Raw genomic sequence first — 18,068 nt, 5'->3', positions numbered from 1 at the left:
TGAGGTGAGCCAGGGACGTGGAATTCTGGAGATTGGTGCTTCCTTGGCTGTTCTCAGACCTCCTGGTACCACAAAGTCAAGGAGCAGGACACATAATGCACTGTCTAGACTGTCCTCTTCTCCTTTCTGATTTTGCTGCTTTTTTGTTGACATGAGCTTGGAACACTGCTGGGTTTTAGGGGTAATTCAGTAGGCTCTTGCAATTTACTAATTTATATTCAGCAGTTTTGCTCTTCTGCATTTGGAGTCTGTTCCTAATAAACAGCTAGCTCTGCAGTGCTTGGTAAGAGTGGAATCACTTTGGTTTCAAGAGTATCTACAAAGTGTCTGACTGCTGTGAGAGCTCCTGTATCATGTAGCTTTTGTGGCTTCTTCAATTTAAAATGTGACTGTGAGTTCTGTGACAGGCAAAACTTGTTGTTTCCCTTGAGAAGTCCCTAAGTAGCTCCTGCAGCATGTTGTATGGAGACCCCGTTATTCTGGATGCTCAATGGGATGTGATCTCATCCTTGCAGGGATGTCATCTGGATGATATATGTAGTTGTTTCCAATCTGGGTTTCTGTGATGCTGTGCAGAGCTCTGTCAGCCCAGTGGAAACTTGAATTTGTGTGCAATTTGTGTGGTCTGAGATTCCTGCACTTACGAGGGCGGGTTAATTATCTGTATTTTTAGCTCGAGATACAGAAGTCCTGACCTTTCAGCAAGTTTGATTGCTATTGTTCCCTTCTTGGGTTTCTAGAGCAAAATCCAGAGGCTCTGGGCCAAGTGCCCTGAGCAATGAATCCTGGTTCTTTCGCCTGCCACTGTTGGGCACACGTGCTCTGCCCTCCCTCTTTCCTGCCAAAATGAGATGTGTATTTTCTTCTCTGCTGGATATCTGAACCAAAACAACTAAAAATCTCAAAATATTCGATTCTACGTTTGGGAAGAAAGATGACCTGACTGATCCTCCCTACGATGGGGTATTTCAGTATTTCAGGAGCTACAAGTCATCACTGAACACAGGCCACGCAACAACTTGGCTGGAGCCAGCAGGCAGCAGCCCCTGGAGACAGGCAGAGAAGAGCAGCACATTCCCTGTCCTGTACGGGAGGTTCACTTGCAAGCAAAATGGTCAAAAATGCCTTCATGTCCCACAGAATTGTGTTTTTTTTTTTTTTGGTACTTGAAAAATGATGGCCTGTTTGCCATCTCAGTATGCCAGTGTTTCATATCTGAGGAACTGCATTGTAACATGGCTGTTGCTTTGCCTTTTTTCCCAAGAGCTGCTGCGGCTGGGAAGAGCACTGGAAGTGCCTGACAGATGTCAGCAGACAGCTCTATTGGGTACGAAGTCTGGTGCTTTGGTGCAGCCCTGCAAGAGTGACCGCTGCTCAGAGAGGGGAAAGCTTAGCTACACATTGGCACTCTACTGATACTTTCTGAATTCTCTGTAAACCTCCTCATGTCTGAGACTTGGCACTGTTTGCTGGGTGTTATCTCCTTCAAAGCGGAGAGGAAGAGATTAGTACCAATACCAGCTGGAACAAATTCTTCTCATAATGATTTTTTTCAAAATAATCCCTAAAGGTTGTTCCTCCTTAGGGAAAACAGTTTCCTAACAAAACAAGCTAACCCCTTTTCTCCTGGACTGCACCATTATACTTGGTGTGTGTTTCTATGTTCCCCACACTGCCTAGGAAAGGCAGTGGTCATACCTAGCACATGGTCACCCCTTCAAGTCCCAGCCATTATCAGCACAATCCCCGCAGTCCTTCCCAAGTTACAGAAACTATAACTAGCTGTGCCTGCGTGAGTGTGAGATGATACCCTAGTGCCGTGGTGTGCCTCGCTTTCAGTTTTATTCTAACAAGTGTCCTTATTTACTGAGCACTTTGCTTCCAAACTAAGGCTGTAATAGTTTTCTTCTTCCAAATGGAGATATTGAAAGTGCTTGGCATTTGTTACTCCTTTGAAGAATTAGTCCTCAGTTCATCGACTACAAGGCTCATTACACTTCAGAAAAGAGGTTGGTTTCTTGTCTTTGGGATGCGTGGTGAGACTGATTACTGATGACTCGTTACGAATTTTATTTGCTGATAATTGACTGATTTTTTTTTTTTCCGCAGCAGATACACAGATACACTCACTAGGAATCGTTAGATTCCCTTTGTTGTTGAACGGGGTCCCAGGTAGATTGAGACCCTCTGCACCATTGTACGACTACAGAAGGAGATTGCATAAGATTATTTATGAACCGCTGTTAGATATGCATATTTTTGCAGTGACCCACCAGTGCTTTTATTATTTGAATGTTCTCATGTTTTGCTTCTCCTCCTCCTCTTCCTTAAGCAGTGCACTCTGAAGCAGAGGATCTTTTTCATCTTAGTTTATGTGCCTGGGCTCTGTCTCACTTATTCAGCCTGAACTCTTTAAAATCTCTTATGTCTAGCTTAGTATTGCTGTGCTCTAATTAAGATACGAATATTTTTGGCAGTAGATGTAAAGTTACAATGCCCAGCTATTTAACACCTATTATACTGAACGTTTTTCTCTTACACATCACAGTAGCTCCTAGTTTTATTTTGCCAAGCAGAATAAAGGGGTGGAAATAATGCTTCATTTAGTGTTGAAACCTTAAGGGCTGATGGACTGCAGTGATGAACCCGAGTGATCAGACAGTACCATTGCATCTCAGCTTTAAATATTTATTTGTTGTAAATAAAAATATGGACAAGTAAAATAAAAGATTACTTAATGTGCACACTCTGGTGCATTTGAATGCAGCATGGAGGAGGTGAAAACAAACAATGCCTTAACTTTGCTAATTGTATGCACACATGGCTGCAAACAACTGAGCTGCGGCAGGGGAGCTCACGGAGTGGCAGCTCGTCTGTGGAGGCACAACAGCTGCTGTGTGCAGTCCTCATTTGCTCCTGGTGTGAAGTAAAATACATTACTTTTAAGATCCTTTCTGGCTACACGGGCTGATACGTTCTACTTTGTAGTGGGCCAGTGGCACACAACAGGCACGCAAGCCATCAGCTGTGGCTGGCTGCAAACACAGCGCTGCACGTCTCGGTGGGGTCACTGCTGCTGGATGCAGGTGGATGCCCGATACCAGGAGCTGGAAAACCTCACCGAGCTGACCAGCAAGGATGTGCTCAGCACCCCTACTCAGATTTTCCTTACACAGGTGCAACATCTGGGTCAAAGGCTTTCATTGTCCCCAGTCAGAGCAAAGCAGATTCACAAGCATCCCGAGCTTTTTGCACCCACCTGACTTCCCCTCCCCACCCAGATGGGGCCAGCCACAGACCGACAGAGAGCTGAGCATACACAGGGGCCTTTCCACCTCTGGTTGTCCTCCTGTTCTGTAAAATCTGAGCTGTGCCAGTGGCATTTTCCCGATGTTTCCCAGTGGGCCTGCTGAAAGATGACTGCCCCAGCTCAACAGGTGCAGCAGGACTCCGAAGCAGGGTGCCTGAATGCAAAACTCGCTGCGTCCGCTCCTGGAGCAGTTGAGAGAGCGCTGCTGTAGCAGCGGGGAAAATAAAACTCCCCTTCTGAAGCCGTTTTCAGTTCTTAGTCTGATCTGTGAAGGGGACAGGGTTTGTGCAGATGTTTGTCTGTCTGTCAGTCCATCCCTATGGTGATCCCAGGCAATTCTGACTGAAGGCTGCAAGCCTCAAACTGCAGCGTGTTCCTCTGCGAGCGGTGGCCGTAGGCATCCCGCTGGAGGAGAGACCCCCAGGGGGACCCCCCAGGATGGAGAGCCAGGGGGTCTCCCTGCTGACAAAGGGACACGCAGGGAGCACTGGGTGGGCACCTGAGCAGGATAGACACGGGAGGGAGCTGGTGTTTTGAGGGCGCCAGTGGCATGTATCAGTGGGGGATGAAAAGATAGGAACACAGCTGTGGTGAAGGGGGGCTGTTTGTGGGCTGAAGGGAGAGGGCCGAGGGTACTGATACATACGGTACCAGGCTGTGTCGGTCCTGTCGTTGGCAGATGTCCTTTGTGCTTTGAATTGCTGGTTCTCTTTGGATTCGTTTGTTCTCATGTGCCCATACGGGATTCTGGGTGCAGGTAGCAGTCAGTCAGCAGCAGCAGCGAGCACCAGGCGTGGACAGGAGATGCACATATTTCCAGTCCTTGTTTTAGGGGGCGTGTTATGTCTTTGGCTTCTAACAGCGCATACCTTGACTCCGTGTTAAATTCTTCCGTTTCGTCTCCACCCTGACCAGCACTGTAGTCCTTAACTTCCAAAGGAGATTTCAGCAGGGCCTGCTGAGAGCTCTGATGGAGGCTTTACTGGAGAGCAGAGCTGCCTGACTGAACCAAAAAGCAGGATACCTTAGGATTAGCTCCGTAGCACGGGGGGTCAATGCGAGGCAGTGCCTATCTGCGTGCCTGAGAGATTCAGCGTGGTGTGTGGGATCATTGGGACTGCATGGGGGTTTCTGGCTGAGCAGTGTACTCTGGAGTGCTTGCTTTTTACTTCAAGGTTTCTAAAGTGGCCTGTTTTCTTATTCCTACAGACAACTTTAGGTACACGTGTGACATTTGCGGGAAAAAATATAAATATTATAGCTGCTTCCAAGAGCACAGAGACCTGCATGCCGTGGATGGTGAGTACTATTTTGACATTTAGACACCTAAACTAAAATGAGAAGTGGTTGCTGTGTTGCCCTGGGGAAGGCAAAAAGTGGTCCTGCAGGATCATGTGGCCCATGATGTGCAGGACATGTCGCAGCATTCCTCGCTCGCCTTTGTCAGGGGAGGCACAGTCTGCAGGCACTGCAGGGAGAAGTCTGCTGGGCTTGCTTCTCTTTGCATGCATCAAAACAACACCCTCTGCTGGGACCTGCGGTCCTTGCAGTCCTCCCTTCTGTATTAAGGCTTGTGGTTAAGATGGATATGCTAGAGCAGAGTGCCTCAAGGTAAATTGTCCGTCTGGCCACTGCCTAGGCAAGAATTGGTTGCTTTTTGGTTTCTGACTTCACATGTTTGTTCCTAACATGCCCTTCTGTGAGAAACCACGTTTCAGAGTTGAGAAATGTTGTTTCATTCTTGTTAATTACTGTGGTAGTGAAGAGATACAGTTGTCAGGCTAATTTTTCCTTTGTGAATGTAGATGTGGTCTATGCGGGTGACGCTTAGACAGAAGCAGACATCCTCCTCTAGAAGCAGTGTGTTTCTTTTTTCTATACTGGGGGGAATAGAAGCAACAACATACTGTCTTTGGCTTGGCTGCCTATACTTACAGGTCATTTAAAGCTCCTTAACTTGGAGCCCACACCTACTCCAAACCCTTACTGCACATGCTGTGAGCATGTCGGTGTTGCTTCTCACCTGGCTGAGGAGGAAGGCCTGGCAGATTTTTAGGTAGAGACTGCTTGGGAAGCAGAAAGTTCTGGCTAGCTGGAGCATCTCAGAAAACCAAGTGGATTTTCACAGTAAATGTTTTGCTGTTTTTCAGTGGAACATGTGGACATCTAAATGTGCTCTAAGAGCCAGTGTTCTCTTGCAGTACACCACGACAGACTATTGTTCTTGTGCAGAGACCTAAAATTAAATTAGTGGGGCTAAAAGTCACTGTGAGATGGACGTGTCTGCTCCTGTCAGAAGTGTGTCTTCATAGCTATGGTTCAGGGAGTGCTACCTCAGCTTATGAGACAGCTTTGGAAATGGCTTCCACTTGTCTTTTGCAAAGACACTGTTCATCATGGTTCCACCGAGGGGGTGGTAGTGTCTCAGCAAACAAACGTGAAGCAGGTGTGCACCTGAGCTTCACATGGGGCTGAGTCTGTGTCAGAGCAAAGGCCTTGAGAATCTCTGTGTTTTAGGGCTGGGCATGCTCATAGTTCCTGCGTGGATGCTGGTAAGAGGAGGGACTGGGGCACAAAGCCTGGTGTATTCTGTGGGGCTGAAATATGCTAAAGCGGTACGTGAAATACAGGAGGAAAACAAGGCCATTTAAGGATTTAATTTCTGTTTTGTTTCTTCCCCTCCTTCTTCTATTCTGTGTTAGTTTTTAGTGTGGAAGGTGCCCCAGAAAACCGGGCAGGTAAGCTGTGATCCTTCGTGTGCTTTATTTCACAAACTTTTTCAAGCATTCAGTAATTCAGGTACAGCAGGTCCGATTCTACACTTGTAAGAGTCAAACGATTTTTTTCACTGATTGCAGTGGCAGAGGAGCATCCTCTCTGCCTCACCTGGTGTGTACAGCCAGTAGGTTAATGCCCAGCCCTAGTAGATACCAGGCTTTTGTTGTATGTACAATTGATCAGGCTTCTGAAAAAATCAAAGAAACAGGTGTTTCATGTCTCTGGTGATTTAGTGAATTGTTCAAGGCATAGATTACATTATTTGATAAAATGGGTTGGGTTCTGATTTGCTTCGAGCTGTGGTGTTAGATGGTAGGAATTCACTGGTCAGTGTTTGGTAGCTGACTTGCTCGCAGACTGCATCACTGTGGCCACTTTCAGACATCAAAACATCATTAGATGGGAGATGCACTGGAAGAAAATCAGGAAATATAAATCAGGCTTTGAATTACCGGGCTGGAAAGGGGGTTAATATTTGACTGGGGCACCTGAGGTGGAGGAGGGACAAGTCAGACAGAGGGGTCATTGGGTTTGGAATTCATGTCTTGAAATCTTGTTACAGATTGAAATGTCATTACAGATGCAGGAGCATTCAGTGCCTATGCAGCTGTAGAAGGAAAACCTGAGGGTGTTGTCAGCTCTCTTGCTGGTTCTGTTCTCTTGCAGACCCCTATGACCAGGCCGTCATAGCAGCAGATGAAGTAAAGGAGGAGGAGCCGGAACCCTTCCAGAAGATTGGTCCAAGTATGACTTATTTTAGAGATTCAAATATAAGAGGCAGCACAATGGTTTCAAATGTGGCACTAGGTGGAGTTCGTCTAGTAAAACCAGAATGCAGTGCCTTATGCATAGATTTTGGGACCCTAGGAGTTCTAAAAGATACATTTAGGTTCAAACGAACACCAACCATCACCAGCCCTGGCCCTGAGAAATGCAGCCTTGTGATGTTTTCTGTTCAAGATCTCTGCTGAGAAAAGAGGAAAGAAGTTGAGGATAAAAGCAAACTGGCAGTGATTAGAGAGGGTGTTAGGGTATACTGGCAGCGTTGACAGGTGATTGTGTGCACACTGCCTCTGTGGTGGGTTCTTCAAACAGATCAGGGTGAAACCAAAGAGATCAGAGGACCAGGTTTTGCCCGATAAATTTTGGAAACAATTGAGTAACCCTGGATTTTACCTTGGCTTGCGGCTTCGTATCAGTTCTGTTCTTCCCCAGCACTGGCAGGAACAGGAGGTGTCAGTGCATGGGTACACCACCTCATTATTTCAGGTACCCCCAAAACATGGATTGGCAAAGAAAAGCTCATCCTCCTGAAGACGAATCAACAATTCCAATATATATTCTGTAATTAAGACTTAAACTTGACAATTCTGTTCCTTGATTTGACTATCCCTGCCATGTCCATTCATCACAAACTGTCTGTGACCAGAAGACAAAAATGTGTTGTCTGTAGTTTAGACTTCAGAAATGGATTCTCTTTTGTTTTGCACACTTACCTGCTGCAATTTCGGATAATCTCTTGCAGCTTGTTCAGTTCTACTGGAGCTGGTCCATCAGTCTAAGCACTGGCTTTAACTGTTGCCTTTTTGGGGGAAAGGGATGTGTGAATTATAGGACAGATAAGTTCCTAGTACATGAGGAAAATGCTCTAGTGTGTTTTGTCACCTGGCCCTGGTTTCAGTGTGAAGAGTCAGGAAGTCAGTGATTTTGTGAGAGGATGCTGCACTCTTTTCTAATTTTATTTAATGCTTATTTATTTAAATTCTTCACAGAAACTGGCAATTACACCTGTGAATTCTGTGGCAAGCAGTACAAATACTACACTCCATACCAAGAACATGTGGCGCTGCATGCACCTATTAGTGAGTATCCTGCTGGAGATCTATTTTATTACAGACTGTGATTTACAGTGGTTGGTGATAAATGATAAGGGCTGCAGGAGAGGGTATCATTCTTGTGGATCCTTCCACTGGACCCTGTGGGATTGCAGCTGGCAGGCCACAAATCATGTGCTGACCAGACCACTGCAAAGCTGAGCTGAAATCTTCTCTTAGAGGGGCACTGTTACTGTTAGGTCTGTAAAGTCACTGAACTTTTACCAAAGCCCATGCAATTTCTTATGTGTTCCGTGGGGGTTTGATGCATTATTTTGTTGTTTAACTGAAAGTTCCAGTACCTAAAGTATATATAAAAAAGTGATGCACAAACTTTTCTAGCCTCCCCTAAATAAATGAGTACATGCTGGGGGGGGAGCATCTTTCTTTTGAGCTTCTGAGAAACTATTGCAGACAGCGAGTTCAAACTGGTATTCAAAATCATGTAAATTACCTTGGCAGCTTACTACTAAATCACAGGCAATAAAATATTTATTTCAGGGAGCTCGGGAAAAGGCAGTTCTCAGCATACTACACGACACTACGATCTGCACTCTGGAGGGACACTACGATCTGCACTCCCCAGACAAAGGGGAGGTTGTAATGAGCAATTAAGTGTAATTCAGTGCAAAAGTCTAGTGAAACAATTGAGAGAAATTCTTGCTATGTGCTGGTTTGGGATGCTTTAAAAGAATGCAGGGAAGTTCTTTGCTCCTGAACTTCATGCGTCTTTCATAGCATCGCCCTGTGCCACATTGCAATTTTAATTCTGTGAGCCAGCATGGTTGCTCTTTTGCCCACATTTGTCCAGCTGCCAGCATTTTGGCTGATGATGGGGATGGATGAGCTGAGTTCATTAAAGTTGGTTTTGTTAGCTGCTCATTCACAGCCAGCAGAGGGAGTGCATACTCCTTCCTCACCAAATTGAGCTTAAGTTAGACTTTAGAGTTATTCTAATGAGGCAGCTTTAGTTTTAGACATACGTAGAAAAAAAATGGGAACGTAGTCCACCAGATGATCACTTAGAAGGTAGGTCAAGGCTTGATGGCTCTTGACAGCTCCCATCCAGGTTCCCTGGGGCATGGAGATGTACCAGGATGATGGTAGAAGGTGTGGGGCCTAGAATATCTCTGCCACCACCCTCACATAGTCAATCTGCTTATCTCCCATCTGCTCAAGGGAACTAACTTACGGTTGCACATGTTAACAGTTATTCCTAAACATTTCTACACACTCAAACTCCACTTCCCAGAGGAGACAGGAGTCTAAACTCAGGTGTTTTCAGGTCCTCAGAAAAGCTGCTGGAGGTGATCAGTAGTTGATTGATCTATGAGTATAGAGGGGCCTATAGACACTGAGGCTTTGATGTCTTTAGTCCACCCCTGTACAGATAATCAAAGAAACTTAGTAGTTGTATAGCTAAGGAGCAGTGTGCTGTGATGAGTGTTCATCAAATCTCTGCTCAACAAGAACAGATTCTTATCTTCTCAGCACATCCCATTTGAAGGGGATTTATCACTAAGGATATCTCTCCACCCTCCCAGCCATCTGTAATAATAGTCTGCAGCTGCTGGTTCCAGTCCAGCCTATCCAGCATAAAGGAAAAACACAACTGTTCTTTGAGAGGAATTCGCCTGAAGTGGGCCCTGCAGGTATGACTGCAGATACAGACGGTCCATGTGGATACTGCCCTTCTTCCTGAGCAAAGTGCAGCTGTAGGGATCATCTGCTCAGCATGAGGGTTAGGGCTAGTGCTGTGGGCCTGATGTACGCTTTTTGGCTGCTAGAAGCCAGAACAGTCTGAAACTGCAATGTGGGAGAAGTCAGAAAGACATTTCACCAAGTGCCAGGAGAGCTGCTGAGATAAGCCTGAACCCTAAAGGGTCAGGAGTTCCCCTGTGTTAGGCAGGGATTTGCCAAGCAGGAAGCTATGTTTTTTCCAGTGGTCACCAGTTTTGGAGGAGGTGGCACATTGTTTTGCATGCTGAGATTGAAGCCATTTTTGCACCATGGTTTCTGCAGTAGCCCTTGCAAAGGAGAAAGAAGCTGTTCCTACCAACAACTAGAACCAGCAGTCACTGAGGGAGCAAGTCCAGTCCTTTCAGCAATTATCTTTTAACTATGAGGACACGTGAGGTCAGATCAGGATAATACTGTCATAAGGTTTAAACCCTCCTTACAAACTTTTTTTTTTTTACATTTTTTTTTTCCTCTCCTAGTTGCCATGACCAGTAAGCTTTATGATTTACAGTGACAAACTGCAATCCCTGATGAACTTACGGGATGTGATTAAGCTCCCAAGGCAGGCTGGCCAGTACATCCTCCCAATTTGCTATGTTCAGACTCTGCTCTTCATTTAAACCAAGGTCCTGTGAGGTAGCTGCAAACACCTGACTTTTGATGCAGTGCACAACTGGCTTTTCTCATCCCCTAGCAACCAGAGGAAGTAAGAATGAGACTCTGTCTTTACCCTGGCCTTGTTCTTGTGGTTATATGGCAAATGCTGAAAAATTAGCCTTATTGGGGTAAGGAACACACTTCAGCATTACCAGTCCAGATTTCTGGGTCTCTCTGCCTGAGTGCAAGCTTCCCTTCCGGAGCCTGTCTTTCTGGTTTTCTGTGATAATGGATTAAAAGTTATTGAAACGAGGCTAAAACAAGGACTTATATCCTGCAGGGTCCCTGGGGCCTTCCAGGATAATTTTTGGTCAGTGCTACTGGATACCTACTGTCTGTAAAAGTGCTATGCTGTGGGGTTCCCTGGAATTGTTAATGCCAAATAACTCCTTCAGAACTCCCCTTTTGTTAGTGAGGAGAAAGAGCTTTTTCCTCTGCCTAGAACTGGGTTATTACTTTTCTAAAATACTGATTCTTACCATGTTTCTATCAGCCAAGAGGTCTATTCACTCTAGGAAGAGTGTTTTTTTTTTTTAAAAAAAAAGGATTGTGGAAATGGATTGTAGGCATGTTCGTTGTCACTGGTTTAGAAATGTCTCTGAATGGAGGTGCACATGAGGGAGGGCTCAGAGATTTCTTTCTGTCCTCTCACGGCTCTATCTGCTCTGTAATTTGGAACATTTGCAGGTGGCTGTGCTATTGTGGATGCAGAGAAAACCTAGTGCCTTTGGGACGTGGGCTGTTTAGAAAAGCCACTGAGACTGTTTTAGCTTGCTAAGTCCAGGCTCAGGAGTGTGCACTCTTCTGGTAACTGCAGGTATGGCAACAGACTCCAGTCATGGAAGCGTGTGGTGAGAGCTCTAATATCCACACAGCTATCCACATCCATTGCTTCCAGGATGGAAATCTGAAGTGATGTTAGGGCCCTGAGTGCACTAATAAATCTGGGTGGCCCTGGCTAGCCTCACATGGGGCCTCCACCCACACACAAAACCCCTGTGTCAGCTCAGCTGTTTTGAGTCTCTGTGCAACACTATGTGATATCAGTCTACAGCTCAGTTGTAGACATGTAGGTCTGGACCCTGGCCTGTAGACCTCTCAGCTTGACCTCAACCCTGTCGCATCACTTTGGACCTCCTCGAGCTTTGCTGGGCTGTGGCTAACCCTGATTATCCTCATCAGACCTGATCCTGCCTCTGACCTGTGAATTGACTTGTCAGCTTGACCACAGACATGCCTCATCACCAACAACTTGCCTGATGATCTGGACTCCTGATTGAACCTGGCTTCCATCTCTTGCCTGCCCTGTTCACCTTTTGGAGGCCATAGGATGGGTTCTGGCTGGTGAGGCCCCTGCCCTGCCAGCCCTGTGGCTGTGCTTGGCTTCTGAGGGGACAGCCAGACTACACCATGAAAAAGACTCCCTGCATCCAGACTTCCTGCACCATGACACCTGAGAGGCTTTCAGAAATTCATCAGGCTTGGCTGCTAAATTACTTTTCTTGTTGAAAAGAGCACTGAATACAATTTGTTCATCATAATTGCTTACACACTTGCAGTGCTTCTTAAAGACAGCTGCCATCATGGCTTTTTCTCTTAAGGAAAGCAATGCTTTTTGGTAGCGTGTCACGTTTCCACTTAGGTCCTACCTACCAAAGAAAATAAAAGATCCAGATTCCAGCTATGTGTCTTTGCTTCCTCCGTTTCAGTGAGTGAAACTTGTGAGTTTCATGTTTTTTCGCACTCTCTAGATACAATGTGCCTTAGCAACAGACTTTACAGGCCTGCATTTGTAATACAACAAAAACATGTTTGTATAGAGAAACACGTTAAGAATTTGATAGATGTGAGCATGGAGTCTTTCCTATGGAAAGTTCTGTTTCCAATAGGGGAGGTCTCCACTCAGCATATGGAATTTTAAGCCATTGCTAAGGAATCCCTTTTCATCATGTTCATTAAAGGGAGGTTTTTCTCCAGAGGTGATTGCATAATTCCATCCAAACCATCTGAATGGCTTTCTTGCCATACTTCCTTATCTGTCCTGACAAAATGTGTCTGAAGAAATGTGATACGCAAATTATTAGCCAGAACTTTCACCTGGAATAAGTTAAATTACTCAGATAATCTGACAATCTTATCTGTTGTGGTAGAGAAGAACAGAGAGTTAATGTCTTCCTGATCCTCCTTGGGAGTGTTTGTATACCACTTTGCTTTAGCCACGGCATTGCCCTGAGAGCACTTCCACAACCATTGTGACCATGCACTGCAACTACCAGGCTCTTTTTTCTGCTGCCAGGGAGGAGTCCCCTATCTTTTAATTATCACCTGCGTTGTCTGTCTTCTTTAGCACACCATGTGCACTTCTGTGCCATTTTGTGTGGATATAGCATGGTGTACTCAGTTTAGTTTAACAACTGATTGGAGATCATCCAGTGAATCTTAATCTCCATGTTACTTCTTTTTCTACTACGTGTTGGATCATTTGAAAACGTTTTAATGAAGTTTGGGGTGTTACTCAAGGTCACTGATTAAAAAAGGGGGGGAATAAAGAAGTGATGCTTCTCTAAGTTTGACATGGTGGGGATGCACCAACAGCTGAAACTTCTCTACTGCCCTCCCTTTTCCAACGTGTCAGCCTCAACTGGGGCATATCTCGGATATTTTCTGAGAAAGTTTAAAAATAATATTCTGTAGCAGCAGTTATGGGATCAACTATCCACAATGCTGTCTCTGGTCTTGCTGTCTACCTGCAGATTTTGAGGCAGGGTTTTTTTGTAGCCATTCAGCAATTCAATATTTTAATTTCTTCAAATATCTTGAACTTGGCATTTTCATCAACCTGAGGCAGTGAGTTCCACAATGAAGACTTCTTAACAAGAGCAGAACAGAAGAGCTACACGATTGTCTCTACATATGTTGCTTAGTATTCAGAGGGAATTTGTCATCTGGTGAGCTAAATTCTAAAACATGTTTTCAGTGAGTTGCTAGCATCCTCAAGACTGCTAGTATTAATATTCTTTTGTCTGTCTTGCCTTGCTGGTACAAACTCTGTCTCTGCCTAGAGTCAGATGGAGCAGCCTTCTCTCTGGAGCCCAGATTTGAACTGTACAACTGGAGAGGGAGAGGACTAAAGCCAGGTCTTCTGCTACATCACAGGTTTGAGACCAAATGTCAGCCTGTTTATCCCTGATACAAGCCATGACATCATATTTGTTTAAGTTGGGAGGAAAAAGAAGTCATTTTGGAGGTCTACATAGCATTCAGACTTCTTCCTTCAGATCTCACAGAGGGAGCAGGGTTATGCAATGACCCGCTGTTTCTGACATTGAATAGTTGGCTAATTGCTTCATCATTTGGTATAGATGGGGAAATAAAGCAACAGTTGGCAGGAACAGGAATAGTTGGAAATTTAATGATACATAAGAAGGAAATTGTCATATCTGACTACATATGTGCTGGCACTTTGGCAGCAACTGGAGGAGAATTATCCATGGAGATGAAATGGAGTCTAGGAAGCAAAAGCAAGCCTTCTGCCTATTCAGCTGGCCAGAGACCAAGCAGAGAAGTATCTTGACCTTAACTATGAGAGAACCTAGTGTAGACTCTCCTGCATAAGTACACTATAACATTTACAGGAAATGTCATCTTGGATCTCTGTAGCAGATCAAATGAAACAAAAAAAAATGTTTCCTTTGAGTATCTGTTTGCAGGTTGCTTTGAAAGTACTCATCATCACTCTGCCATGCTGCTGACCTCTGGCAGGAAAAGATGAGAGCAATTCTATAATGTCTCATGGGATTTTGGAAATGAGCATCCAGTCCCAGCCTTGGACTTTTCTCCTTGTCTGCTTCAGAGACAGGCTGTTGTGCTGCTGTGGCAGTCCATGACTGAGAACTGCTCAATGTGGCTAAGTGTTTCTGAGTTACACTATACAGGATTAGCAGGTTACTGGTGCTACCTTCTGGTTGTAGGCATCTTGAAATATCACCCAAGTACAGAAATTGCTGCTAATGTTTGTGGGTAATGTGAACCCTGTTCGTTAGTGATTCTTGGCAGTTGGTTGGAGTGGGTCTTGACTTCAGGAGCCACATCCAGATTTCCGTGGAAGAAGTCACTGAGGAATGAAGGGGGGTTTTAGGTTCTTTCTCTGTTTCTGTATTTTATTTTTTTTTTAATCAATGAGGCCTAGACAAAGGGCTTTCCTCTCAAGAGTTTTTCATATGACTTTTGGCATTGAAAATTCCTGGTGATCCTCATTGTGCATTGCAGAGACCAAAATGTAAGTCGTGTGTATTCAAAGAGCATACCCCAGTAATATTCAGAACTTTTCCATGTGCCACCAGCATTTGTGTGGAGATGGGGACCAAAAAGTCTTCCCTGACGTGCAGGATGAGAACTCTGCTTCATAATTCCTTTCCATTACAAACAGACAGTGCCATTTGCTTTATATAGTTAAACAGACAAGGAACGTAGCCAGGGTTCTCTAGAACACATGTGAGGCTCAAGGAACAAAGGTGTATACCTCTCCCCATGTAGAGCTCTGACTAGCACATTAGAAATCTTTTCTCACAGTTCAGCCTCTTCCTGACACAGGAGCACAAAGTTGCAGGTACATCCAACCAGGCCATGGCAATCAAATAGGAATCCTAGGTGGATGGGGTGATTCCTACTGCAGTAGGAATGGGTTGGTCATGTGGCAGTTAAAGGTGTGGAAGGGAAGTAATAAGCTTCAAGAATCTATCCCCTTGGGTGAGTGGGGAAAACAATTTTGTTACTTGGGATCAGTGGATCCACATTTGCTGTAGGTCCCCATGCAAGGGATTCGTGAGCATGGCTGTTAGAAAGCAACCCTCCCAGAAGGCACACGGTCTGGGAGCTGACTGACTGTCCAGGCACTAGTTCTGAGTGTTCATATCCAGAGTTCTCTCGATCTCCACTCTTCGTGGCAGTGAAGACACAGGGGAGCCAATCCAGCAAAAAAACACCGTCTTCAATAAACCGATGTTCTACCCTCCTGCACCGCACCCCCTCCGGTGTCCCACCGGCATCCCCATCCCAGATGTTCCGCGCTCCAAATTCTGGATCCCCAGGAAGCAAGGCCATCACAGGTACCAATTGCCTTTCTACCATCAACTTTCTTATCTGCTTAGTGTCCAGTCCTGCCCTGGGTTGGGTTTTGACCCTTCCTGGACTCAGTCTGCTCCATCCATGACTGTCCCAGAAAAGCTCCTCCCAGAAGCAGTTGAGGGGATTAGATCCTTTGGCACAATATAAATAAAAATTCAGATCAGCAGTAGGTCTTCATAACCCAATGACAAGTTTTTGTTTTTTAAAGCATCGTGGTAACCACAAGGTACAAAAGACCCTGTTTCAAATCCTGGTGTCACATACTGAGGAGAGCTTTCTGAGAAGGATTGGCTTTAGTAGTTTGTCAGGTATGGAGATTTTTGTTTGTTTTTCAGCTCTATTTGATTTTTAGTTTTCATTTCTCTCAAGCAGATATATTCAGGGTTAAGCCTGGGCCTGGGCAAATGAAATGGAGTACAGGTATTTTTGCAGTGCTCCACTCCCCACAGGAACCACTGGGAGATAATATGGGCCCCAGCAGCAGAATTAATGGGACAGAACAGAGGTGTCAGAAAACTCAAGTTAATGCGGATCTTCCCTTTGTTCCCTCCCTCCAAACAAGTTCAAATTAAAAAAAAAAAATCAATTAATAAATAGGATGTGAGACATAGTATTCACATATCTAGACAGCAGGGAAGAGCTCTTTTAAATCTGTGGGACTTGTAGATACGTATTCCACAGAATCACAGAATTGTCTAGGTTGGAAGAGACCTGAAGATCAAGTCCAACCTCTGACCTAACACTAACAAGTCCTCCACTGAACCATACTGCTAAGTTCAACATCTAAACCTCTTTTAAAGACCTCCAGGGATGGTGACTCCACCACTTCCTGGGCAGCCCATTCCAATGCCTCACAACCCTCTCAGTAAAGAAGTTCTTCCTAATATCCAACCTAAAACACTCCTGATGCAACTTTAGCCCGTTCCCCCTTGTCCTGTCACCAGGCACATGGGAGAACAGACCAACCCCCACCTCACTACAGCCTCCTTTAATGTACTTACAGAGAGCAGTAAGGCGCCCCAGAGCCTCCTTCTCTCCAGGCTGAACAATCCCAGCTCCCTCAGCTGCTCCTCGTAAGACTTGTAGTATCAGTCCATATTCCGTATCAGTACAGGAGAAGGGCAGGTTAATCAGCTGTGTGAACACCCCTGAATAGTCTGGCATGGGACAGATCCTGAGAAGCAGAGGTGGGAGAAGCCACAGGATGCTGAACAAAGGTGCTTTTTGTTAGAGGACACATGTCCGCATCTACCAGATGTTGCAGTGTGACCTGTCTTCTTATATCTTGTGGATCCTGAAATTCCATATTGTTATTGCACATCCTAAATACTAATATGATTTTATTACTGATTTAAGGTCTATCCAGTTTAACCAATTTAGGTGTTCAAGCTGAGCAACCTTTTTCATTACTTATGTAAGCTTGTGACAACTTCTTCCAGTCTCGTGTCGCTTTCAAAAGCAGAAAGAGCCTAACTGGGAGTCTTCCAGAGTCCGTATTCATCTGAGCAATAACAGGGAGATAAGTTTTATACAGGGACATTTTTTTCCCCACTACTTTAACCAAAAAGAATATTAATACATTGAATAGAAAGTCTTCCTGTATGTAGGAAGAAATTTCATGATGCTTGAGCCTGGTAGATTGGTCTTCAAGAAAGAATATTTTGTCTGGGTATACTAGCATATCTATCTGGTGGCATGTTTTCCATGGTGTCTTTCAAGGCAGCTTCTTGTACAAACACAATCTGAGTGGCATTTGAATTTCTGGCACAACTGCATTGACCGTAACACCTATCAGGAAGACAGTCTCCAGAAGGGATGCCTTCCGAGTATTGCAGTTAGAAGTGTTTCATGTGGGCCTGGATAATACCAGAGATGGTGGAATACCGCTCCACTGGCAGTATTTGGATTTCATAGCCACTTGGTGGATTGGCGATTACTTTTCTTACAACAGAGAATTTTGCTTCACATGCAAAAGTTTCAGGTACAAGGAGGAGAGAGACAACTTGTGTCAGCTGCCATCTCTAATGTGGGAAGGACAGAGTAAGTCCATGGAGATGCATTAAAACATTTTTTTCTTATAGCCAGACATGGCAAAATAAAAAGGATTGGGGATAAGGACAAAACCACCATGCAATTTTTTTCCAAACAATTTTGGAAACCTCCAACTCACTTTCACTTGTGACATAAGCCAGGATTTGAACCTGGGTCTCTTTGGGGGTAGGTTGGCCAAATCCATTTTGTCACGGTTTTATTTTTCCATTATGCCATCTGATTTGCTGGTTACTTAAGGTCACTTGTCCCTATTATTTACTTGTTGAAGGGGATAGACTAGATAATGTACCTAGCTCTTTTTCAGCTGTTTTATGTAGTTATGTTTAACTGATTTGATTACCAAGTTGTCCTATTCTGCATATGAGAAAGAATCAGGAATGTAGTAGAGAGTTTGAGGAATCTTCTCAGCACTGGAAGGGTCCACTAAGGATTGTCTGGGCCAAAATTTGTGGTCTGGGAGCTTCATGCTCTTCAGGTCTTTCGGAGCCACATCAGACATACAGCCCATGTGTCTGAGTCATGAGGGGGCC

At 44.8% G+C, this 18,068-nt stretch overlaps 1 protein-coding gene across 18 annotated transcripts in view; it reads left to right on the top strand.

The window, feature by feature from the left end:
* The window catches only part of ZNF618 (zinc finger protein 618), a 178,627-nt gene that overhangs the window by 127,761 nt on the left and 32,798 nt on the right, over window positions 1-18,068 (top strand). For 9 of the 18 annotated variants that reach the window (XM_068657140.1, XM_068657146.1, XM_068657142.1 and 6 more), the window contains 5 exons: window positions 4,520-4,609; window positions 6,013-6,048; window positions 6,755-6,832; window positions 7,861-7,950; window positions 15,279-15,467. In XM_068657140.1, coding sequence (XP_068513241.1) covers window positions 4,520-4,609; window positions 6,013-6,048; window positions 6,755-6,832; window positions 7,861-7,950; window positions 15,279-15,467 — 483 coding nt within the window. The remainder of the gene's footprint in view (window positions 1-4,519; window positions 4,610-6,012; window positions 6,049-6,754; window positions 6,833-7,860; window positions 7,951-15,278; window positions 15,468-18,068) is intronic. The other 9 variants (XM_068657153.1, XM_068657152.1, XM_068657149.1 and 6 more) reach the window with 3 other exon arrangements.

Source organism: Anas acuta, chromosome 20, assembly GCF_963932015.1.
Source record: "Anas acuta chromosome 20, bAnaAcu1.1, whole genome shotgun sequence".
NCBI lineage: Eukaryota > Metazoa > Chordata > Aves > Anseriformes > Anatidae > Anas > Anas acuta.
This window is presented reverse-complemented; position numbering and strand designations above follow the sequence as displayed.